The 25341-nt window shown below is 38.4% G+C and overlaps 1 protein-coding gene across 7 annotated transcripts in view; it reads left to right on the forward strand.

The window, feature by feature from the left end:
- Positions 1–1561: 1561 nt before the first annotated feature.
- Positions 1562–25341, forward strand: part of FANCM (FA complementation group M) — a 54069-nt gene continuing 30289 nt past the window's right edge. For 4 of the 7 annotated variants that reach the window (XM_024743418.1, XM_024743415.1, XM_024743414.1 and 1 more), the window contains exons 1-9: positions 1562–2237; positions 2806–2978; positions 6287–6364; positions 9698–9856; positions 12724–12855; positions 14987–15119; positions 15756–15881; positions 16393–16479; positions 19117–19301. In XM_024743418.1, the coding sequence (XP_024599186.1) occupies positions 1703–2237; positions 2806–2978; positions 6287–6364; positions 9698–9856; positions 12724–12855; positions 14987–15119; positions 15756–15881; positions 16393–16479; positions 19117–19301 (1608 nt within the window). In that variant the 5' untranslated portion in view covers positions 1562–1702. Of the gene's footprint in view, positions 2238–2805; positions 2979–5930; positions 6365–9697; positions 9857–12723; positions 12856–14986; positions 15120–15755; positions 15882–16392; positions 16480–19116; positions 19302–25341 lie in introns of those variants that run through there. The other 3 variants (XM_024743416.1, XM_024743417.1, XM_024743420.1) reach the window with 2 other exon arrangements.

Raw genomic sequence — 25341 nt, forward strand, 5'->3', positions numbered from 1 at the left:
TGAGCCAGCCCGCCTGGGTTCGGCATCGCCCCGCCCCAGAGGCGTGGCGCGGACCCTGCTCGGAGCTCAAGCAGGCGGGGTCACGGCGCTACCCAGCAGGATTGGGGCCAGTGTTTGAGTGACGTCAAGGCTGTGCTCCGCGGGCCTCTTTGTTGAGTCCGGGGTAAAACCGGCCGATGTGGCCCCGGCAGCAGACTACGCAGAAAGCCGCAAGCTGTCAGCTTCTCTTAATTGGAACCCTTGTGAGGCGACCACCTCCGATAGTAGTGATTGTTTACCAGCCATTACCCACACTTGTTTATTACCGACAAGCTGCTATGCATTTAAAGTCTTTAATCTGTTTAAAGGAAACAAAAGCATTCAGACATCTAATCTCATTTTATCTAGTTCTAGCCTAAAGATTCACATCTGACTTGGCTCAGTCCTTGTCCATCAGAGCAACCTATATTCCACCACTTTCCTTTTAAAACTCAAATTAAACTAAAATACAACCGGTTCCCTTCCCCCTCCCAAATATAAACATATGATAAACAGCATGTCTAAAAGCAAGTCCAGACACTTGACCATATAAAACAATGTAAAGTGGCTACACACAGGATGGCTCTTGCTGATGGTGGCGATGAGGGGGTGACATTATTAGTGGTCCAAACAACCTCGTGATATGTGTGTACTTTTCCTCAATACACGAAGAAACAAATCTACAGAGGTTACTCGAGGTCGCCACTTTTAGAGGGGAGAAGCCGGGAATTGTATCCAAGTCTGAGGTAGAATGCTATCGCTAGAGAAGAATATCACCCCGATGCTTACTGCTCTATATCATTTATGAAGATGTAATGGTGGAGCATCAGGACGCCTTGCTTTTTTTTCCTTAGGATTTTCCAACGAATATCAGAACCAAACCATTCACTTCCCTTTTAACAATACAAAATATTAAGATAATGGGGCTTCCCTGGTGGCGCAGTGGTTGAGTCCGCTGCCGAGGCAGGGGACACGGGTTCGTGCCCCGGTCCGGGAAGATCCCACATGCCGCGGAGCGGCTGGGCCCGTGAGCCATGGCCGCTGAGCCTGCGCGTCCGGAGCCTGTGCTCCGCAACGGGAGAGGCCCGCGTACCGCAACAAAATAAGATAATGGGTTGCCACTCCTGAAAAAGAGACCTGGCGTTTTGTTTTCTCAGCCTGGATAGAGAAATAAGACACGTTATTTAATTTTATCTAAACATGTTTGTTTTTCACCTCATCTTCTGATTTAAAAACATGGCCAACCACAAGGAATAAGGCAAATTAGACTCTCAATAACGTTAAGTTAAAAAAAAATGGGTATCCATTGTTTCTGGACCTCAAGTTTATTTATTGTATCATTTTAAGAGGCATCAATTTCGCAATGATGCCCGGACACCTCGTCATTAGAAACGGAACCCAACTTTAGAGTCGATAAGAAATTGACAAGGGGACCAAATTTGCGGTGGCTCCATAACAACGCGCATGCGTCTCCTAGAGGGCCACGGGGTTTCCGGGAAGCCAGCCAATCATTTTCCCCACGCAAACTCAGTGGCAGCACTTTCAACTGGATTAACAGGCCTCAACCCCGCCTTCTAGTTCTAGTGTTTTTTATGCGAAGATAACCGATGAGGTTTGGAACGGAGGCTGTTGAGCTGCAACAGCTGCTGGCGTCTGAGAGAAGCCTTCGGTGGTCTTCGGCCTAATGAGCGGGCGGCAAAGAACGCTTTTTCAGACGTGGGGCTCAAGAGTCTCCCGATCCACTGGGGCTCCGAGTTGCAGCTCTGGACCTGAGCGGCCTCAGAGCCCTGGCATCTCCGGGGCGAGTTTTCCTGCAGCGGCACAGGCAGCAGAGGCGGCGGAGGCGACAGAGGCGCAGCCCGAGTCGGACGATGATGTGTTGCTGGTCGCGGTGTACGAAGCAGAGCGGCAGCTGAGTCTAGAGAATGGCGGGTTCTGCACCTCAGCGGGCGCCCTGTGGATTTACCCTACTAATTGCCCGGTGCGGGACTACCAGCTGCACATCGCCAGGACCGCTCTGTTCTGCAACACGCTGGTGTGTCTGCCTACCGGCTTGGGAAAGACCTTTATTGCCGCCGTAGTCATGTACAATTTCTACCGCTGGTTCCCCTCCGGCAAGGTTGTCTTCATGGCCCCCACGAAACCTTTGGTGACACAGCAGATCGAGGCTTGCTACCGGGTGATGGGTATCCCGCAGTCCCACATGGCCGAAATGACAGGTATCTTAGAAACAGTGGGCTAATTTGAAATTAAGAGCTGGGACCCAGGGAAAAGTATGCGTTCTGGGAAATAGCGTTAAAGGAATTCCTGACCCGTGTGGAATAGTCCCCAGATCACAATATGCTTATTTTACGTCTTCTCCCTTGAAACATCATCTGCTTGTAGCAAGTCCAGCTCTAATGAATAGGGTTGCTTTATTCAATCTTCAGAGAATTCCTGTATCTTGTCAAAGAATTTTGAAGTGATTATGTGTGTATACCCCATCGGTAAGTGAACGTGAGTTTCTTCCGCAGAAGGATTTCCCAGTTGAAGAACTTTGTTCTCTTCAAATATTATGTCATTTTGTAGGAATTCTTTAATGGCAGTCTAGTCGTGGTTTTCGGTAAAAGCCAGCATTGACATTTGGACCACAACAAATCTTTAAAATGCATTCCCATGATTTGTCCAATTATCATCTTGAAAGCACATTACCAAAGCAGGAATGCATTCTGAAAATAGGCCAGGTTATTTATATTTTACAGATAACAGTCGGGAGTTTAGAATGTACAATGTCACTTTTATTTACAGGATCTACTCAAGCTTTCACCAGGAAGGAAATATGGGGCAGTAAAAGAGTCCATTTTCTTACACCTCAAGTCATGGTAAATGATCTTTCTAGAGGAGCTTGCCCTGCTGCTGAAATAAAGTGTCTAGTTATTGATGAAGCTCATAAAGCTCTTGGAAATTATGCTTATTGCCAGGTAATTTTGTTAAAAAGTATTTTATAGTGTAAATATATTGATGAAGAGCATTTTGGGGAATAATTATTAATGATGGAAGTTACTGATGGTATTATTATGAAAAGCCTTATATCTATTATCTCAACAGATGGTGATAGGAAATACTTTCCTTCATCCATTCAAATCAGTCTCTGCTGTTGTTTTTAAATTTAAACAAGACTATTAGTGTCAGATGTAGATGATGAGAGTCTCGTTGAGGCAGTGATCCACTACCATATAGTGGTAGGTAGTTAAAACAATAATAGGTGGTGATAATAGGGAGAGGGTATAGAGTAAGAGTAGAGGGAAAGTTTATTTCATTTAGTGCAAAGAGATGAATTTCACTGCCAGTTTGTGATTTTATTAAGCAGTTTCCTTGGGGACTTTTAAGTATTATTATATCTCTGTATTATCTTCTTGAGAATTGTTATCTAGAGTTGATCTCAGTCAGGAAATGGATATATTTTTCCAAGTTAAATTAATACCCAGTGTGTTAAAGTTTCTGCTTGAAAGGATCATTTTAAAAATTTTATTCTAACTCTGTGGAATTCATTTTGTACATTTAGCTTATATTTAGCAACTTTTTTTTTTTTTTTTTCTTTTGGCTGTGCTGCACGCCTTGCAGGATCTCAGTTCCCCGACCAGGGATTAAAGCCAGGCCATGACAGTGAAAGCCCAGAATTCTAACCACTAGGCACCAGAGAACTCCCCTTAGCAACTTTATTTTCAAAAAATTTCTACACATTAGGTGATTTTTTTTTAAACTACAAGGCTATGCTTTCACTGAGTACAATGAGACATGACTGACTTCTTTAATATATAAATAGCACTAAGAATTTATACTACACTGAATATTCCAGATACAGTTTCCAACAGGCACACAGCTTGTTGAAGAATGTAGCTTCCTGGGTTACAAACACAACACCACTTCTATAAAATGCTTGAGAATCCCTCCTGGAAAAAAAGTAATGTATCAGGGACATTTTGTCTTATATCAGTTTTTAATTAGGACAATTGTTCTTAAGTCTCCATTAAGTATAATGTTCTGGGGTTTTTTTGGCGGTGCCTCATGGCTTGTGGCTTGTGGGATCTTAGTGCCCTGACCAGGGATTAAACCTGGGCCCTTGGCAGTGAAAGCGCAGAGTCCTAACCACTGGACTGCCAGGGAATTCCCTATAATGTTCTATCTTTAAATGTATTCTGTATCATGTTTTAAAAAACTCCATAAATAATATTTTTTGAGTATTGATCAATATTCAGTTTGAGTCTCATTGAATTCATCTTTGACATGGGTTGAAATCAGAGCAGTTTTAAGATAATCTAGTTTTAGTACCATTTGCAATAGCAAGACATGGAAGCAACCCAAATGTGCATCAACAGATGGTTGGATTAAAAAAATGTGGCATATATATATATATATATATATATATATATATATATATATATGACACACACACACACACACACACACACTGGAATATTAGCCATAAAAAAGAGTGAAATATTGTCATTTGCCACTCAGTGAAATAAATCAAACAGAGAAGTACAAATACTATATGATATCACTTATATGTGGAATCTAAAAAGATAATACAAATGAATGTATATACAAAACAGAAACAGACTCATAGACATAGAGCACAAACTTGTAGTTACCAAAGGGAAGAGGAAAGTGTGGAGGGACAAATTAGGGTATGGGATTAACAGATACAAACAACTATTTGTAAAATAGATAAGCAAGAGCGATTTACTGTAGAGCACTGGGAATTATGCCCATTATCTTGTAATAATCTGTAATATATAATATGCGAAAATACTGAATCACTATGCTGTACACCTGAAACTAAGACAGTATTGTAAATCAACTATACTTCAATTTAAAAAAAATAATCTGCTTTTAGTGTCCTACCTCTAATGTGGAACTATGGGATACTAAGAGCTGTTCCTGTGACTCAGTTTACTTAGGGGTCCTTTTTCCTTGTATTGGGGCATATGGGAATCTGGCAAATTATCCAGTATTGATTATGCCAGAAGTGGGTGTTGAATTCAAACTGTAAAGCCTAGAGAGATGCTTTGGTGCCCCTTGGAAAATGTTTTAGGATTTAAAACGGAATTTAGATTTTAAAAATTACCCCAAATTAGCCTTATTTTTTTATGAATAAACTTAATTTTAAAATTGTGAGCCTTGCACATGAAATCTAACTTCTTTAAAATCTTTCCTAAAACAAACTTTTTTCATTTCAAATCTAATTTCACATTTGTATTTCATTTTTTAAATTAATTAATTATTTTTGGCTGTGTTGGGTCTTCATTGCTGCATGTGGGCTTTCTCTAGTTGCGGCGAGCAGGGGCTACTCTTCATTGTGGTGTGAGGGCTTCTCATTGCAGTGGCTTCTCTTGTTGCGGAGCACAGGGTGTGTGGGCTCTAGGTGTTGCGGGCTCCAGGTGTGCAGGCTTCAGTAATTGTGGCACGTGAGCTCAGTAGTTGTGGCTCGCAGGCTCTAGAGCACAGGCTCAGTAGCTGTGGTTCATGGGCTTAGTTGCTCCGCGGCATGAGGGATCTTCCCGGACCAGGGGTCGAACCCGTGTTCCCTGCGTTGGCAGGCTGATTCTTAACCGCTGCGCCACCAGGAAAGTCCCTGTATTTAATTTTTTTTCTATTTTTCTGTTACGATTTATCTTAATCTGGCAAGTATGCATATGGATATAGCTGTAAGCCTAGACTGTGGCCCAAGCAATGGAGAATAAACTTGATCTTTTTCTACCATTTGCTCTTGAATTAGCCCTTTGAATATTTTGATTTGCCTCAGTATAGGCCTTGATGTTGTAGCTTTATGTATAGAAGAAACCCTAAAGTGTTATTTTATTTTATTATTATTATTATTTATTTTGCGGTACGCGGGCCTCTCACTGTTGTGGCCTCTCCCGTTGCAGAGCACAGGCTCCGGACGCGCAGGCTCAGCGGCCATGGCTCATTGGCCCAGCCGCTCCGCGGCATGTGGGATCCTCCCGGACCGGGACACGAACCCGTGTCCCTTGCATCGGCAGGCGGACTCTCAACCACTGTGCCACCAGGGAAGCCCCCTAAAGTATTTTTGATTGGGATAGAGTGTAAACCTAAATCATTTGCTCTTCAGATAACATAACTAAAGATAGTTCCATCTGCTAGCCCATCAGTACTCTAAATAAGGAATGATGATAGTGGATCAGATATACTAGCTTGTTTAACAGAATCATTTTTATTTTTGTATTGGGCAGATGAAATTAAAGAATTTTTTTTTTTTTTTAAGGTTGTAAGAGAACTAGTCAAATATACAAATCACTTTAGAATCTTGGCTCTTAGTGCCACACCAGGTAGTGATATAAAGGTAAGTAAAATTTATTAATGTTTAAGAAAATAAGAACTTTTGTATGTGACCAGATCAGTTTTCCATTCTAGTATTTAGTTTAACATCAGGAGTACAGCATTTCATATAAGATGCCTACCTTTTCTTCTGTGGTTGTAGGAGATTATCTACATTAGAGTCTTCAGACTTCAGTGTGCCAAAGAATCACCTAAAGCTGTTTTTTAAATTTTTACTGTTTTATTTTGAAATGACTTTAGACTTCCAGAAAATTTGCAAAAATTAAAGTCTGTATATCCTTCACTCAGCTTCCCCTGTTAACATATTACATAACCATAGTAAAATTATCAAAACCAGGAAATTAACATTGGTACAATACTAGTAACTGATCTGCAAATCTTATTTGACTATTGCCAGTTTTCCCACCGGGGTCCTTTTCTGCTCTGGGGTCCATTCTATGATCCCACATTGCATTTAGTTGTCACGTCTCCTCAGTACCTTCCAGTCTGTGACAGTCCTCATTCTTTTCTTGTCTTCCATGACCTTGATGCTTTTGAAGAGTAGGTGCCAGTTATTTTGTAGAATATCCCTCAATTTGGGATTGTCTGATGTTTTCTTATGATTGGAGTGAGGTTCTGTATGCATTTTGGGCAAGAATACCCCAGAAGTGATGTTGTACCTTTCTTAGTGCATTGTATCCGAGAATACATGATGATTTGTCTTATTACTGGTGCTGTTAATTTTGACTTGGTTCAGATGATAACTTTCTGGTTTCTCTATTGTAAAACTACTGTTTTTCCCTTTTTAATTAAGTCTGTTGTGGGGGAGATACTATGAGACTATGTAAATATTCTGTTTTAGCATCCAATGATGGTTCTTGCTTGCAACAATTATTTCTGTGCTGTTTGCCGAATCATTATTTCCTCTTTCCCTCATTTCTTTTACATTTCAAAATTTGAATTCTTCTGTTGTGAAAAGCTGTCTTCTCTCCTCATTTATTTTATTTATTTATTTTTGCTGTACGCGGGCCTCTCACTGTTGTGGCCCCTCCTGCTGCGGAGCACAGGCTCTGGACACGCAGGCTCAGCGGCCATGGCTCACGGGCCCAGCTGCTCCGCGGCATGTGGGATCTTCCCGGACTTGGGCACGAACCCGTGTCCCCTGCATCAGCAGGTGGACTCTCAACCACTGCGCCACCAGGGAAGCCCCTCCTCATTTATTTTTAATTCAGGTCTTTACATCAATATGGACTCATGGATATATATATATATATATATATATATATATATCCATATATATGGATATATATGGATATATATATGGATATATATATTTTTTATTGGCTACTATCATTAATAATTTTGATTGTTCTAGATTGGGCCATTGAGAGTGCCTTGAAGATGGCTCCTGTGTCCTTTAGAATGCACTTTTTTTGTTCGTGTGTTTGTTTTGAACACTTCCTAGCTTACTGGTATCACAAGATATTTTATGATCATTTAGTGTTTTTCCAGTCCCCGCTGTGGAATCCACCATTTCTCTAGGGAGCTCAGAGGATGGTAAAAAGTTTTGAGCCCTATCCCATGCAGATTTTGAGCCTTATCCCATGACATTCTGATTTAGTAGCTCTGAATGGTCTTCTGTGTTAGGTTCTGGATAATTTCAAAGGTAGCTTTCAATTCTGCCAAGCCATAGACTTTTTTCCTTCTGTCCATAGCCTCAATTAGTTTTAGAAATTTCTATCCTATCATTTCTGCCCAACCTTTTTTAAACATGCTTGATTGTTTTTAGTCATCAAGTCTCTGCTTAAATATCACCTCTTCAGAAAAATTCACTCTTAAGCTATGAAAAGTCAACTCTTCCTATCTTGTTATTTTCTTCTTAATATCTATCACAATCTGTCATTCTTTTGCTTATTCATTTATTTGTTGTATTTTTGCTCCACTAAAATAGTACCGACATGAATGTAGGGATTATGTCTATCTTGGTTATGCCTCTATCACCAATTCAATACCTGGCATGTGGGAGTTACTCAAATATTTCTTGAATGAATGAATGATTAAAAATACTAAAGTCTGGGACTTCCCTGGCGGTCCAGTGGTTAAGACTCTGTGCTACCAACGCAGGGGGCACGGGTTCAATCCCTGGTCGGCGAACTAAGATCCCACATGCTGTGCGGCCAAAGGAAAAAAAAATACTGAAGTCTCAGTCAATTTTATAAAATGGTCATATATTTACTCTAGAGTTTGAATGTATGTGGACATTCAGTAACTATAGTGTACTACTGTATTAGGCATTATACTTAGTGTTGGGAATACAAAAGTGACTAAGATGTGATTCTTGCCCTAGAGTATTTTTTGTCTGAAACTAAGCCCATGAGGCTTTACTAGTTTAAAAAAAAAGAGTTCTTAATTTCTGGATACTTTCAGGATTCTGTCTTCATCCTTCCCTCCCTCCATCCATCCATCTCTCCCTTCCTTTCTTTTTTTTCATCACACCCAGTAGTACTGTGGTCTAATGGTACAGCAGTTGTTTATACCAACAGGTTTTTTGTTTTTTCTTAAATTCCCTATTTTTACAATTAAGTTCCTTTATAAGCTTTTGGTGAATGAAATTTAGCTCCAGAAATATATTCACAGCATATATATTGATTTAAATGGAAAATATTCCACTCATTTATTTATTTATATTTTTGGCCACACCCGCAGCTTGTGGTGTCTTAGCTCCCGGCCAGGGATCAAACCCGCACCCTTGGCAATGAAAGTGTGGAGTCTTAACCACTGGACTGCCAGGGAATTCCCTCCATTCATTTATTAATAATAGATTTAGTGTAGGACCTATGCCCTCAGTTTCTTAACAAGTCAGTTTGTAAAGTATTTCCAAGGTACATTTGTATCCTTTAGTAGTAACAGGACTTCTCTGTTTTCCCCATTAAAAATCAGTGGAAAAAAGTATTTGCCAGGGAATCAGGAAATCTGGGTTTTAGTTCTGGCTCTAAAATTGACTGTTATATAATGTTTTGGGGATTTGGTTTGCTAATTTGAAACTTCTATTTTGTCTGAGTCTTTATAAATATTGACAAGATGTAACACTACCATTGGAAAGCACAAAATACATTTGAGGAACTTGTTGGACATTTTATCTCTTGGATGCTTGGCATGCAAGAAAGATGTTTCAAAAGCATTTTCCCCTATTGTGCCACTCCTGATGTGCTATAATTTGTAGTTTTAAAAAATATTTAATGATATAAATTTCTAATATTTTTTCAAAAACTTATTGCTATTTTATTTTTGTTAGTGGCAAACTAAAAAATTTAGTAAGTAATATAATATATAATCATACTTAATTGATTTTCTGTAGGCTGTGCAACAGGTTATTACTAATCTACTAATTGGGCAGATAGAGATTCGTTCTGAAGATTCTCCAGATATTTTGCCATACTCTCATGAAAGACGAGTTGAAAAGCTTGTTGTTCCTCTTGGTGAAGAACTTGGAGCTATCCAAAAGGCATATATACAGGTAAGCCATTTTTATCATAATTCAGTGTTTTAATAAATGAACTGATAATGTAATTATTTTACTTAACAGAATCGGACTGTGAGAATGTATAGTTATAATCATTTATATAATTAATATGGTAAAAAATTCTTTGAAATGACAATTTTCAGTATGAGCGCCATGTTTTATATGTACTGGCAAACTATTAGTTAAAGAGGAAATACAAAATGATGGACCGTTTCTAAAGCCAATTTAGTTTTGTATTTTCTTAAGTAAACCTTTTAATTGCAGTATAACCAGCCCCCCCAAACATATGAACAGCATAGTACATTAAATGTAAGTGTGCAGCACAGTGAATTTTCACATAGTGAACACACCCAAAACATGTATCCAGATTCAACCAGAACTTTCTTTGTAAGGAAATATATTTTCAATATATTCCTCCCTGATCCCTTGTACAGCAGTGTTTCTCAACTGGGGACTATCTTGCCCACTTGGTGGCATTTGGCAATGTCTTGACACATTATTGATTGATCGGTTGTGTTGGGTCTTCGTTGCTGCACGCGGGCTTTCTCTAGTTGCAGCGAGCGGGGTCCACTCTCCGTTGCGGTGCGCGGGCTTCTCATTGCAGTGGCTTCTCTTGTTGTGGAGCGCGGGCTCTAGGCGTGCGGGCATCAGCAGCTGTGGCTCGCGGGCTCTAGAGCGCAGGCTCAGTAGTTGTGGCACATGGGCTTAGTTGCTCCGTGGCATGTGGGATCTTCCCGGACCAGGGCACGAACCCATGTCCCCTGCATCGGCAGGCGGACTCTCAACCACTGCGCCACCAGGGAAGCCCTAACTTTATTGATTTCTTTTAGAGTGCTTCTTTAGGCACATGTGGTCAGCAAAGCTGATCAGCAAAGCTAGAAGAGAGGAAAGATTGAAATGTACTAAAATAGATATATTTTAGGAAATAAGACTTAGGCAAATTACATATTGCTGTAGTAGGTCTTCATCTGGAGGTCGCCTTTTACCTTCACTGTGGCATCAAGCTCAGGACCTTTTGTCTGCTGTTTCCTCTGCCTGGAATGCTCTGTCTTCAGAACTTCTCGGGCTAGGCATACTTTATCATTCAGATGTCAAGTATTACCTCTTAAAAGAAACCATCTTTGGTGGCATGAACACGTGGAGAACTGTGGCAGCCTGCATGCCCAGTTCTCCCCTGAGAGCGCCCTGCTGTCACCCATGCAGCAATAGGTTCCGTTGCTTGCCCAACCCGGGCCACCGTCTCTCCTGCTGCTTGGTACCAGAGGCAGCCCTGGCCCAGAGCGGTCCATCCCCAGCCAGGAACCTTAGTGTGGGAAACCGGCTGCTTGGAGGTGGAAGGGCGCTGGCAAGGTCACAATCCAAGGGCCCGCTCCTCTGCATCCTGGGGCTGGATGACAGATGAGGCAGGGGGTGCCCGGGCAGAGCACAATTGCTGCTCCTCTCCCCACCCCCCAAAAAAAAAGAAAGAAAGGAAGAAAGAGAGGAAGGGAGGAAGGGAGGAAGGAAAGAAAGAAAGAAACCCTCTTTGTCCACTTATATGATAGTGACCCCCTTCCCATCAAAGACTCTACAAAGCATTACTGTGTTGTAGGTTCTTAAATGCATTATCATAATCAAAATTCTCTATTTTCTTTGTTCACTTCTTTACTCCTTTCTTCCGTCTATTGAATGTAAACTTTAGGAAAATAGAAACTTCATTTGTCTCAGCCACAATATCCCCAGCATCAGGAACGATGCTTGATATGTAGTATATACTCAATGAATATATTTTAAAAAATATCTATTTATTTATTTGGCTATGTCAAGTCTTAGTTGTGGCATGCGGGATCTTTGTTGCGGCATGCAAGATCTTTCATTATGGCACGTGGGTTTCTCTAGTTGCAGCGCGGGCTGTCTCGTTGTGGCACGCAGGCTCCAGAGCATGTGGGCTCAGTAGTTGCGGCATGCAGACTTAGTTGCCCTGTGGCATGTGGGATCCTAGTTCCCCAACCGGGGATCGAACCCACGTCCCCTGCATTGGAAGGCAGATTCTTAATCACTGGACCACCAGGGAAGTCGCTTAATGAATATTTTTGAGAGAATGAATCAGTGAATGAAATTAAATGTACTCAAGGAATTTTGATTTAGTCATCACTCTACAAATATTTACCTATGTGCTAGACTTGTTCTAGGCATTGAAGATGCAACAGAGCAAATCAAGGCCCTCCTTTCATTGTGCTTAGTTTGGAGGGAGAGGAGGAGAGTTAAGAAATAAACAGATAAACACATATGTTCGTTTTTTGTTTTTTTTTAAAAATAAATTTATTTATTTTATTTTTGGCTGCATTGGGTCTTCATTGCCATGCATGGGCTTTTTCTCTGGTTGTGGTGAGCAAGGGCTACTCTTCGTTGCAGTGCACCGGCTTCTCATTGTGGTGGCTTCTCTTGTTGCAGATCACAGGCCCTAGGCCCACGGGCTCAGTAGTTGTTGCTCGCGGCTCTAGAGCGCAGGCTCAGTAGTTGTGGCGCATGGGCTTAGTTGTTCCGTGGCATGTGGGATCTTCCCAGACCAGGGCTTGAACCCATGTCCCCTGCATTGGCAGGCGGATTCTTAACTGTTGCGCCACCAGGAAAGCCCAACACATATGTTCTTGAATTATTGCTGAATCTAATAATTGCTTGTGCTGACTCTCACATGGATTATCTGAGGATAATTGTCAAGTACTTTAAAACTTTATCATCTCTTCTGTGTTTACTTAAAAATTCATTTTAAGACAAACTTTATTTAACATATAATTTAATATATAAAACTATTTTAGTATGTGAGGAAATGTATTTGTAAAAGGATTTTAAAATAAACTAAATTTCTTTGAAATTTGCAGATTTTGGAAGCACTTGCAAGTTCTTTGATTCGGAGGAATGTTTTGATGAGAAGAGATATTCCCAATCTAACAAAATACCAGATAATTCTGGCAAGAGATCAATTTAGGAAAAACCCATCTCCAAATATTGTGGTAGGTATTTTAAAATAAATTTTGCTGATAGACTACATTTTTACTTAGAACCAGGATGAAATGTAAATAATGATTATTTTTTGGTATATATTAGCTCATCAAGAATTCAGAGGTGGTTTATATAGTTTATAAAAATATGAAAAAGATCTAGCAGGAATACAGTTTAATGATGTGAATTAAGATAAATTTATCTTATAACTTTTAATTAAAAATTGGTCTTTTAGTTCACTTCTGTTTTGCAAAGTAAAAGGGTCATAAGAGGGTAGATTTTAACTAACTTTTAGACCCATAGCATTTAGTCTTAAATCTCCATACCGAAGTTGGATTAAGCATCACAGTAAGCTTTGTATTTTTAATCTTTATAGGAAAAAAATAGGTGGATAGGAACATATCCATCAAGTTAGGTCCAGAGTCAAAAGAGATGCTCACAAGCATGAAAAGGCACTGAGTCATTCTTGGAACTGAGAGGGAATGCATGTGCAAAAGGACAGAGGCAATTGAATGAAGGTATAAAGGAGACAGTGAGAAAACCAATTTGCCTGAGGTAAAGGATTGAGGGAGTCAGATATGATCTAGGTTGTGACCACCTGGGAGTGCTTTAAATGTTATGCTAGAAATATGGACTTTGTGGGAAACCACAAAGGGAATTTTCTGTGAAATTGCAGTGTATTATACTAGACTTTAATAAAATGTTTAAAGTTTCTGCTAGGAGTTAAAGGTTCATTAAAATTTTAAATCATAAATCTAAACCTGTTGAATTTGGTCTCACTGATGAGAGTTTATGTTTTACAGAGACGTTGTTTTACCCTTTTAGGTAATTAGCGTAACTTTTTTTTTTTTTTTTTTTTTTTTTTTAGACTTTGTGGGAAACCACAAAGGGAATTTTCTGTGAAATTGCAGTGTATTATACTAGACTTTAATAAAATGTTTAAAGTTTCTGCTAGGAGTTAAAGGTTCATTAAAATTTTAAATCATAAATCTAAACCTGTTGAATTTGGTCTCACTGATGAGAGTTTATGTTTTACAGAGACGTTGTTTTACCCTTTTAGGTAATTAGCGTAACTTTTTTTTTTTTTTTTTGCGGTATACGGGCCTCTCACCGCTGTGGCCTCTCCCGTTGCGGAGCACAGGCTCCGGACGCGCAGGCTCAGCGACCATGGCTCACGGGCCTAGCTGCTCTGCGGCATGTGGGATCCTCCTGGACCGGGGCACGAACCCGCGTTCCCAGCATCGGCAGGCGGACTGTCAACCAGTGTGCCACCAGGGAAGCCCTAGCGTGCCATTTTAAGGCATTTCTCACTATCCTGGAAACATTTAAAATGAGTGTAACTGATATTAATGCTACTAAAAATGTAAGGTATTAAATAATAGTCTGCATCTCTAATAAAGGAAAATAATTAAAATATATTCTCAATGGTCTTTTAAAGGTATTTTATTGTATAGATATACTGACTGTATGCTCCTACAAAAGGAATATGTACTTTACTTTTCCTTGAGAGTAGTGGTTAAAAGCACAAGCACACTGGCCCAAATTTCCTAGGTTCAAATACTGGCTCTGCTACTTATCACCTACATGAGCTTCCACATGTGTAAAATGGGCATAACAATAGTACCTACCTCCTAGGTGTTAAGATTAAATAAGTTTGTATAAGTAGTGTGCTTATAACGGTGTCTGGTGCTCCCTGTCAGATGTTACTGTGGCATGTATACCTGGTGTTAAATGTTAGTGTTAAACAGTTTGATTAAATATTTGTCCTGATGTCAGAAACATTTGTGAGGATAGGCCCGTATCTGTTTTATTTTCCCTTGTATCCCAAATGTCTAGCTCAGTGCTCGGCAAATAGTAGGTGCTTATTAAATTGTTTTGAAAGACCAAATAAATCTATATACTGCTAATAATTTACCTGCAAAGAAAAACAGCATATGATAAATATCCCCCCGTTCATTTATTCTCTTTAAAATGTAAGTTTCATGTTGAATTAAATAAAGGGGCAGATTGTATATGGAAAGTACATTGACACCTTTCCATAGCAACATCTTAGGGCATTCAGTAGAACCAGTAAGTTCTGCATGGAACATGTATCTTCATTTCTTCCTCTGGGTAAATTTGATATATGCTTGTTTTTTCTAGGGACTGCAACAAGGCATAATCGAGGGAGAATTTGCTATTTGTATTAGTTTATATCATGGTTATGAATTATTGCAGCAAATGGGAATGAGATCATTATATTTCTTCCTTTGTGGAATTATGGATGGAACTAAAGGTAAATTATATGAAATTATTTTTAAAAGTGCTGACGTGTATTATTTTGGTTAACGATATGTATTGAGCCGTTTGGATTACTTAAGGTGCTTTATTTTAAAAAGCAGTGAAGGGGACTTCCTTGTGTGTCCAGTGGATTTCCTTGGTGGTCCTCCCCAATGCAGGGGGCCCGGGTTTGATCCCTGGTCAGGGAACTAGATCCCACATGCTACAACTAAGACCCAGCACAGCTTAATAAATAAATAAATAAAATAAAAAGCAGTGAAATAGTTATGTAACAAATTCTTTCTTTCTTTCTTTTTTCTTCCTTCCTTCCTTCACTCCTTCCTTCCTTTCTTTTTCTTCTTCTTCTTTTTTTTCTTAAACTATGGACATGTATTTCTCACAGTTCTGGAGGCTGGGAAGTCCAAGATCAAGGTGCCAGCCCATGTTTCTTTGCTTTTGATAAATTGCTGGAAGAAAAGAAGCCATTCATTAATACATATGTGAATGTGAAACTGGAAAAAGTTGCTGGTTTTTATTTTTAAATTTGAAAAACTTGCATTCATTGCTATAGTTTAATTTCTTTTAAATAAATGATACATTTGATTAGTTTTGCTATTAAATTTATTGAAAAATATTTTCTTAATTTCTGAAGGAATGACTCGGGCAAAAAAAGAACTTAGCCAAAATGAGGACTTCATGAAACTCTATAATCATCTAGAGTGCATGTTTGCACATACACGTAGTACTTCAGCAAGTGGCATTTCTGCTATCAAAAAAGGTCTGGTTTTTCTTTTAAATTTTTGTATTGTTTCCTCTTTATCAAGGTTAATTTTAAAATTATGCTCCATTGATCCACATGTCTATTTATATCTACTTATATTTCTGTAGCAATAGACCTGTTAAATGCTAAAAGATCTTATTCTTCAACTTAGGATAAATGTATATTCAAGGAGTTCATAAACTTTAAATATATAATAGAAGTTAGTAGTAGTTGTTACTGGTAGTGAAAATTCTCAGAACTACCAAAAACTAATTTATAGCTTAACTAAATGTGAATTTTTCCCTTCTCTTTGCTGCTGATTCTCATTTGGAGTCTTTCTCAGAATGAAATTTTCATAAAAATTCAGTTTATTTTACAGTAAGGTTTGTGTGCTACCCAGATGCTACTTACTGTTTAAATAAAAAGAAATAAGTTTTAACGAATCCATTTGAAAGGGTAATTAAAATACATTAATGTAATCAAATATGGAAAAATACAGAAACATTTTTTGTGTTTTGTTTTTTTACAGGAGATGAAGATAAAAAGTTCTGCTATAGTCATCCAAAATTAAAGAAATTAGAAGAAATTGTAGTTGAACACTTCAAGTCATGGAATGGTAGGTCGTATTTAATAGACTCAAGGCAAGGCAAAGTTATTGAGAAAGCTAAAACTCTGACTCATTAGTTTGTGCTAACATTTCTTATGGAGAAGATGAGCTTTTAATTATTCTGGATAATGAATATAAAAAAGCTCTGAGAAATTTTGGGAGTGTAGGCACCAGGGGAATGGTGGAAATGTTAAGAATAGGGTATTATGTGAAAAAGAAAAGTCAACCTGGGGCAGTATAAGGGAAGCAGATAATAAAACAATGTATAATATAATGATAGGGAAAAGTAAGCTAGGTGAGAAAATAGAGAGTCATGAAGGAGGCTATTTTATATATGGTTTTAGAGCAGACCTCTTTGTAGGGTGATGTTTGAGCTGTTACCTGATGGAAGTAAGGGAGCAAGCCTTGTGGATTTCTGTAGGAGGATCATTCCTGGCAGAGAGAATAGCAGATTCAAAGGCCCTGAAGCAGTAGGGTGCTTGGTAAGATTAAGGATCAGTAAACAAACCAATGTGGCTGGAGAAGTGTAATGAGGATGAGTGGTGTAGGCAGAGGTTGGAGAGACAGCCAGGGGCCAGGTCATGTAGGGTTTGTAGGCCATGTCAGGACTTTGGATTTTATTCTGTGCATGCTTGTGATTTGTGAAACTATTACAGAGGCATTCGGAGCAGCAGAGTGACGTGATCTGACTTATATTTTTAAAAGATCATTCTCATAGATGTTGGCCAATTAGGAGGCTATTGTAATAGTCTAAGATGATAACAGGTGATGATAGTTTATACCAAGATAGTAGTACCAAGCAGCAAGATGGTTCTGAGAAGTGGTTATAGATTCTAGATATATTTTGAAGTTGGAGCCAACAGTGTTTATTGATGGATTGGACATAGAGTATGAGAAAAAAAATCATTAGGAGAGTGTGTGTGTGTGTGTGTGTGTGTGTGTGTGTGTGTGTGTGTGTGTGTTTGCAGATGACTGTATGAACAAAGAGAAAACTAACAACATGGAGAAGAAAGAGCAAATGTTTTTTGAGATGGATGGATGGATGCTTTTGAGACATCTAAGTTGAGACATCTAAGTTGAGATGTATAGGCATTGGATAAGTGAATCTGGGTCTCAGAAGAATGGTCTGGGATATTTTTATCTATTTACATATATATAAATAAATTTTAGAGTTATCAGCATAAAGGCAATATTAAAAGTTTCAAGAATGGATGTGATCATATCACCAGGAATACAGTTTAGGGACAGAGGGCCGGGAATTAGTCCTGCAGAATACCAACATTTAGAGTTCAGAGGGGAAAATGCCACAAAGAAGATTGAGAAAGAAACCAGGCAAGTGAATTATCAGAGATGCTGAGGGAAGAGACTATTTCAATAGGAAGGAGTGGATTGTGTTAAATACTACTGAGAGGTGTGGTCAGATGAACTAAAAAGCATCCACTGAGTTTGGTAATATAGAGTTATTAATGACTTTGGTAGAGCAGCTTTAATGGAATGAAGATAGAAAGGCAGGCTGTGGCCTGTTGAAGGAGATAGGCTTTGCACTGAAAGTAGCTATTGATCTGCAGTTGGTCAGATGTAGAGTCTTGATGCTCTGCTGATTCAAAGGAGGTTTATCTGGAATAATTTTCCTTGCAACAGCAGCTGCTTCTTTTTCCTTATGTATTATACATTAACTTTATTAAGTCATTTAATTCATAAGGTTGTTATGAAGACTAAATGAGTTCATAATATAAAATGCTTAGTGTAGTCTCTGGCACACACATGATGATTAACATAATATAAATCATGTTTAAGAAAGAAGGATTATCAGAAATAAATGAAAAAGAAATGAAGGAAACAATAGCAAAGATCAATAAAACTATAAGCTGATTCTTTGAGAAGATAAACAGGATTGTCAAAGACCCATGCAAGGTTAAAAAACAAAAGAAAGCAAACAACAAAAAACTCCATACAACTTTCAATTATTAACCAATTGCTATATGCAAGTCTACATACTTTATATTTACTGTTTCATTTAATCATCACCTCAATCCATTTTAGATATTAAGAAACTAAAGTTTAAAGAGATTAAATGACTACCATGGTCACACATCACCCAGAGACTAAGTGGTCCAGCCTCAAAATCATGTTTTTATTTATGCATTCTACTCCTCCCAAGCACAGAGACACTGGGAGCAGCTGTGTGATTGACTGTTGGGTATATTCTGCAGTTTCCTTGGAGAATTTGAACACATCAATAATTTGGAGACAGAATACCATGGCCTGGATTAAGACAGTGCCTTTAGTGAGCAGAAAGGAAAGGGAAGATATACAAAATCAGTGAGAGCTCTGCAGTCCTGTGCTTCTGACTTAGAAGGTAAAGGGGAATAACAGGTGTCATGCATGAATTGAAGGACTGGTCAAAAGGTAATTTTTATTTGGTTTAGGTTTTTATTTTATGATAGCCAATGAGAGATAAGGAGCCAGGTTTATTAAGATTACTAGAAAAGGTAGGAGGAAAACCAGCCAAGATTTAAGATGCCTTAAATTATTTTTTTGAAAGAATTGTCACTCACTAGTATATAGTTTCAGGTTTGTCTTTTAAATTAGTTCTCATCTAAATGCTTTTATAAAAGTTGTAATTAAAGTATTTTTGTTATATAGCTCAAAAGACATCTGACAAGAAATGTGACGAGACCAGAGTTATGATCTTCTCTTCATTTCGAGATAGTGTTCAAGAAATTGCAGAAATGCTTTTACAGCATCAGCCAATTATTAGAGTAATGACTTTTGTTGGCCATGCCTCAGGGAAAAGCATGAAGGGTTTTACCCAGAAGGAGCAACTGGAGGTAATTATTTTTGGAAATGATGAATATAAAATTGATTAGCTTTGCACTTACGCCTTTTTTTTGTTTTAACTCACTGGTCAGTTGGCTACATCTTAAAGATAATTTTGTAGTAAATGTATAAATAAAACTAGGCATATTTTGAAAGACCAAAAAAAGTGGGTTTTTTTGGATTTTGAAATTTTTTAAAAAGTATAATGGTTAAACAGAAAGGCTCTGGATTCATATTATGTAGGTTGGAATCCTGGTTCTTCCACTTATAAGTTTCTTTACTTTCCTGTGCCTCAGTTTTCCTTATCTGTAAACATACCTTGTAGAGCTATTGTAAGCATTAAGTGAAATCGTACTGTAGAGCCTTCAAGAAGTGTTTACTATTTATTTATCTTAAGTCACTTTAGTTGTTTATTCCAAACAAATAATAAGCTTACACTTTCTTCTGTTATCTAAAAATCTTAACTTAAAAATATGGTCAGCGGAAACCATGGTGGCATTTAAGGTGGCTGTATGCTCTGAATATTCTTCATAAATTTTTGAGTGCTATGATGTTTTGGGGGATATTTTAGACTATAGATTTTTTTTTTTTTTTTTTTGCGGTACTTGGGCCTCTCACTGTTGTGGCCTCTCCCGTTGCGGAGCACAGGCTCCGGACGCGCAGGCGCATCGGCCATGGCTCACGGACCTAGCCTCTCCGCGGCATGTGGGATCTTCCTGGACCGGGGCACGAACCCGTGTCCCCTGCATTGGCAGGCCGACTCTCAACCACTGCGCCACCAGGGAAGCCCTAGACTATATATAGATTTTTATAAACTGTATACAGGTTTTTTCAGGTTAGCTATAGGTCTACACTTGAGTAGGTATGTCTTTAATGTCTAATTCATTTTGAAAGATCCTTTCTTGATTCTGTCAACATTAATAGATGAGGACTCCTATTATTAAATATTTCTTATACCAGTCCCCACTGTACTCAAAAGAGTCTGTTTAAGCAAACTGGATCTGGTGGAGAGAGTCTAGGAGGTTTTCCTGAGTCTGAATGTAACACTTTTCCCTATCTCGAGTCTAATAAGTACTCTAAAGGGTTCAGGCATCTAGTGGATGATTATTACTAACGTTAATAATCACGTTAGTGATTAGTAATATCTGTGTGAAAAATGAAGTGAATTTCTACCTAGGAGGTCAAGCATTTTGAAATACCCATAGTCCCCAACCTGGTCTCTGGCCAACTTCATTATTACCCAGAGTCATATTTCCTGGGTTTGTCAGGTACCATAAGAAACCTTATAGATTTTATTCACTTTGTCTTTTATTCACTTTTATCAATAATATTTTTATGTAGGCCAGGGTAACAATCCTTTTTATTACTCCTATACATAATTGCTTTCATAACAGCAGTTTTATTCTGAAATAATCTTTCAAGCAGATAGTTGTAATTGAATTATTCATTTATCTAGAAACAAGTGATGAAGTCACAGAGGAAGTTGGGGGCCAGATTCTTTAGGACCTTACATTTCCATTTTAATGACTTTGGCTTTTACTCTGAATAAAGTGAGAAGAAGACCTTGGAGAATTTGGAGCAGAGGAGGGTCATGTCCTGATTGATATTTTAAAAGAATCACACTGGCTGCTGTCTTAAGAATAAACTATAGGGGCTAAGGGTGGAAATAGGAAGACCAACTGGAAGACTTACTAGAATAATTCAAGCTGAAGATGATGGTGGCCTGGACTAGGTTGGTAGCAGGTTGTGAGAAATGATTGGATTCTGGATATATTTTGAAGGTCAAGCTGACAGGACTTATTGACAAATTAGAGTGGGATATGAGATAAAGGAGTGTGAAGGCTGACTCCAAGGTTTTTGGCCTGAGCAACTGAAAAGAGTGGCTATTAACTAAGCTGGATAAGACTGCAGGAAAGGCAGGTTTTGTAGAGAATATTAGCTTGGTTTTGGACAAATTAACTTTGGCATGCCTATGAGATTAGTGGTTTTCAAACTGTCAGAACTGATGGAGGACCAGTTTATTTCCATTCAATACATCACAGACAGATACCTTTGAACATTACAACAAAAATGAATTACTAGAAAAATAAGCTTAATGAAAAACAAAGTTCACGTCTAAATTTTTTTTTAGAGTCAACAGATGGGGAATACTCTGTCAAGTTTCTAAACTCTTACTCTTAGTTTTTGTAGTCTTGTCAGCTGGTAGTAAACAGTTTGTGAATCAATACCAGCACCAGTAATAAATACTTCATGGATTGTACTTTGAGTTACACTGTTTTAAACATCAAGTAGCGATGTTAAGTAAACAATTGAATATATGTCTTGACTTCATGGGTTCATGGAAATATATATTTGGGAATCACCATCATGTAGATGAGACTGGATTGAATGAAGACATAGAAGATGTCCAAAGACTGAGTCCTGGGGAATCAGAAAAAGTGGCTAGTGAAATGGGAGAAAGACCAGGAGAGTGTGGTATCTCCTGGAGGAGGAAGTGATTAAATGTATAAATGCTGCTGGTGGGTCATATAAGATGATAACTGGGAATTGACTATTGGAATAAGAGAGGAGAAGGCAAATGACCTTGAAAAGAACATTTTCAGTGGAATGGTGGGACAAGCCACCACTGAGAAGAGCTGGAGACAGCAAGTATACAAGTCTTTCAAGGATTATTACTAAAAGGAGCACAGAGATGGAAGTAGTTTTTTGTTTGTTTGTTTTATGTTGAGATACATAATAGTATGCTTATATGCTGATAGGAATGACCAGTTGAGAAAGAAAAATTGATGACAGAGCAGAAAGAAGAGTATTGCTGGAATGATCTTTAAGTAGTTAAGGGAAAAGGATGCGGTCTAGTATAAAACTATAGGGGGTGACCTCAGTTAAGAACATGGATAGTTTGTCCAAAACAATAGGAGGGGAAGGTAAACTATGCAGGCACAGGTAGAGGTGGGTATGTAGATGTGGCAGTGATACCTTGCGGAAAGTCTTTTTTTTTTTTGCGGTACTTGGGCCTCTCACTGTTGTGGCCTCTCCCGTTGCGGAGCACAGGCTCCGGACGCGCAGGCTCAGCGGCCATGGCTCACAGGCCCAGCCGCTCCGTGACATGTGGGATCTTCCCAGACCGGGGCACGAACCTGTGTCCCCTGCATCGGCAGGTGGACTCTCAACCACTGCGCCACCAGGGAAGCCCGGAAAGTCTTTTTTGATAGCTCAATTTTTGTCATGTGACCAACTGAGAGTGAGGATGGGGAGGAAATGTTGGAAGTTTGATGAGAGAGGAGTGAGGAGGAGAATGGGGAGAGTGAATGGATTAGGGAAATATAAAATTATTTTCAGATAGCACTAAGGGCTCACTCAAGGTGAGATATTATGAGTTTAAAGTGTAACCAGTCAGTATGGTTGGTGTTTTCCTTCAGCCACATTCAACTGTGTAAATACAGACCCAGTGGAAAGTGGGATATAATCAGTGTTGCAGTTTAGTTAGGAATATTGGAGGAGAGAGAAGCAAGGGAGTGGGTTGTAAGCTAGAGTGTAGTGTAAACAGCAAAAAAATGGTAGGATCAGTAGATTATAAGAAGTCCTGGTGGAAATTACTTAATCACTTATTCCTTTCTTTGATTAAACAACTTCTGGTTCATATTTATTTTTCAAACTCTAGGGAAATTAATATCAATCCTAGGCAAATAAATAACAATTTAGCTTGTACCTGCTACTAAAAAGAAAGTTCTTTGAAATCCTTTATTAATCTATTAATTATTTATATTAAAGAATAATTTTTTTTACAACTCTGGCTCTGGGCTGTTTTTTGATCAGGACAAAAAGGACATCTGTTTTAAGTTACATACAGGTAATGTTAGGTCAGTCTTTCCTTGGCTTAATGTCATTACAGATTACAAAGGGAAATGAATTATTCTTAACTTTTAATTATGATCACTGGTTCTCTCTGTATTCTGTTTTTCCATATTGAAGGAAAACTCTTTGACTAGTGTTACTGGAAAGGTTTCTAAGAGGATTTAACATGATAAATTTATATTTATTATCCTACTTTTAAAGTGGTTGTTTTAAACAAAAGAACTAGCTTAAGGATTAAGATAATAGCTTTTTAGAGTCAGAGAGACCTAGGTTTAAATGCTGATGATTATTATTACTTATAGAATAGTAGAATGTTTGAGCTTGAAACGACTTTATGGTCTTTTGTCATGGGTCCATAGCTATTTCTATACTTTTTTTTTTTTTTCTTTGTGGTACGCGGGCCTCTCACTGTTGTGGCCTCTCCCGTTGCGGAGCACAGCCTCCGGAAGCGCAGGCTCAGCGGCCATGGCTCATCGGCCCAGCCGCTCCGCGGCATGTGGGATCTTCCCGGACCAGGGCACGAAGCCCTATTTCTATATTTTGATAGAGTTCATATTTCCTTTTTGTGTATACTCCCCTAATATTTTCTCCTGAAATTTACTTTTTAGATATGAGGTCTGATAACTGTCCTTCATACTAGTCATTTTGTTCAGGCATTCTTACATTTTAATAGGCATTTATAAAGGTATTAGTCAAAAGTATGACTGATTCCTCTGGAATACCATCATTTAATTTTTGTTTCTATTCTCTATCTATCTATTGACCATGATCTTATTTAATTACCACCACTACTACTATTCCACCATCCATAAACCTGCAACATTTATGTGTGTGTATATATGTGTGTGTGTGTGTGTATGTAAATGAGAAACTGAGGCTCAGAGCAGTTGAGAACTAAGTTTATAAGGCTTAAGGAAACTTCAAAATATTTGTTGACTTTTTCATTAACTCATTGTCATGCTAATGTAGTTTCATTAACTTGATCAGAGAGAAATCCTGGTGAAGGGGAGAAAAAAAATTTTTCCTCTACCCTTACGAGTTCTTAGCTGAGACTTCTGTAATAAAAGATTAACAAGAGAAAAACAAACAGAAGCTTATTAACATGTATACCTCATGTATGCATAGGAGATACTGAGGGAAAAATGAGTAACTCCCTGAAGTGGCTTAGAATACAGATTTAAATATCATCTTATGGGGAAAGAGAAGGGGGGTGCACAGGGGAGAGTAAATGATTTTTAGGGAAGATGAATGGAGCCCTAAAAGAAAAGATGGGAGGTATGATAGTTTGTGATAAAGTTTGTCTGGATGTAGTGTGGACTTTCAGTGTCTTGTTGAGTCAATTTTCCCTGGTTGATGAAGCTCCTGGGGAGGGGATTTATGACAATTGAGTTCCTTCTGGAGGATCTGCTTTTAGACAGATAAGGGGAGTTCAGAGAAAGCCTCTCCCCGCATTTGCTGTTTTTCGAGTGCCTATAGCTCAAAATAATCAATATACTAAAGCAGCATAGGTTGGGGCAGCATGTTCTAAACTCCTACAGTCATATTTTGGGGTGGCATATTCTGCTACCCTTCACTGGAATGACAGTATAAAAGGTAAAACATGAATTCTATTTTTTTAATTAAAATTTTTTTTATTGAAGTATAGTTGATTTACAATGTTGTGTTAATTGCTGTACAACAAGGTGATTCAGTTTTATATATATATATGCATTCCTTTTTTATATATTCTTTTCCATTATGATTTATCCTAGGATACTGAATATAGTTCTCTGTGCTGTACAGTAGGACCTTGTTGTTGATCCATTCTACATATAAAAGCTTATATCTGCTAACCCCAACCTCCCACTCCATCCCTTCCCCAGCCCCCTCCCCCTTGGCAACCACCAGTCTGTTCTCTATGTCCATGATTCTGTTTCTATTTAAAATATGAATTCTAGAAGTAATAAAACAATCTTACTTTAACAATAGTTTAATTATTAAACGTACTATTATTGTTAAATTTACTAACAATAAATTTAGGTCTAAGACATGATAAATAACAGTAATTGCTCTGGGCCACTTATCTGCTTTACACCCCTTTTAGTGATGCTAAAAATAGTATCTGTGGTTTCTCATTCATGTGTAAATTGTTAGCAAAACCTTTTGGAATCATAACCATTATTAAAGCAAAGAAATTGGGACTTCCCTTTGCATTTT

This window comes from Neophocaena asiaeorientalis, unplaced genomic scaffold, assembly GCF_003031525.2.
Source record: "Neophocaena asiaeorientalis asiaeorientalis breed wild unplaced genomic scaffold, Neophocaena_asiaeorientalis_V1.1 scaffold107, whole genome shotgun sequence".
NCBI lineage: Eukaryota > Metazoa > Chordata > Mammalia > Artiodactyla > Phocoenidae > Neophocaena > Neophocaena asiaeorientalis.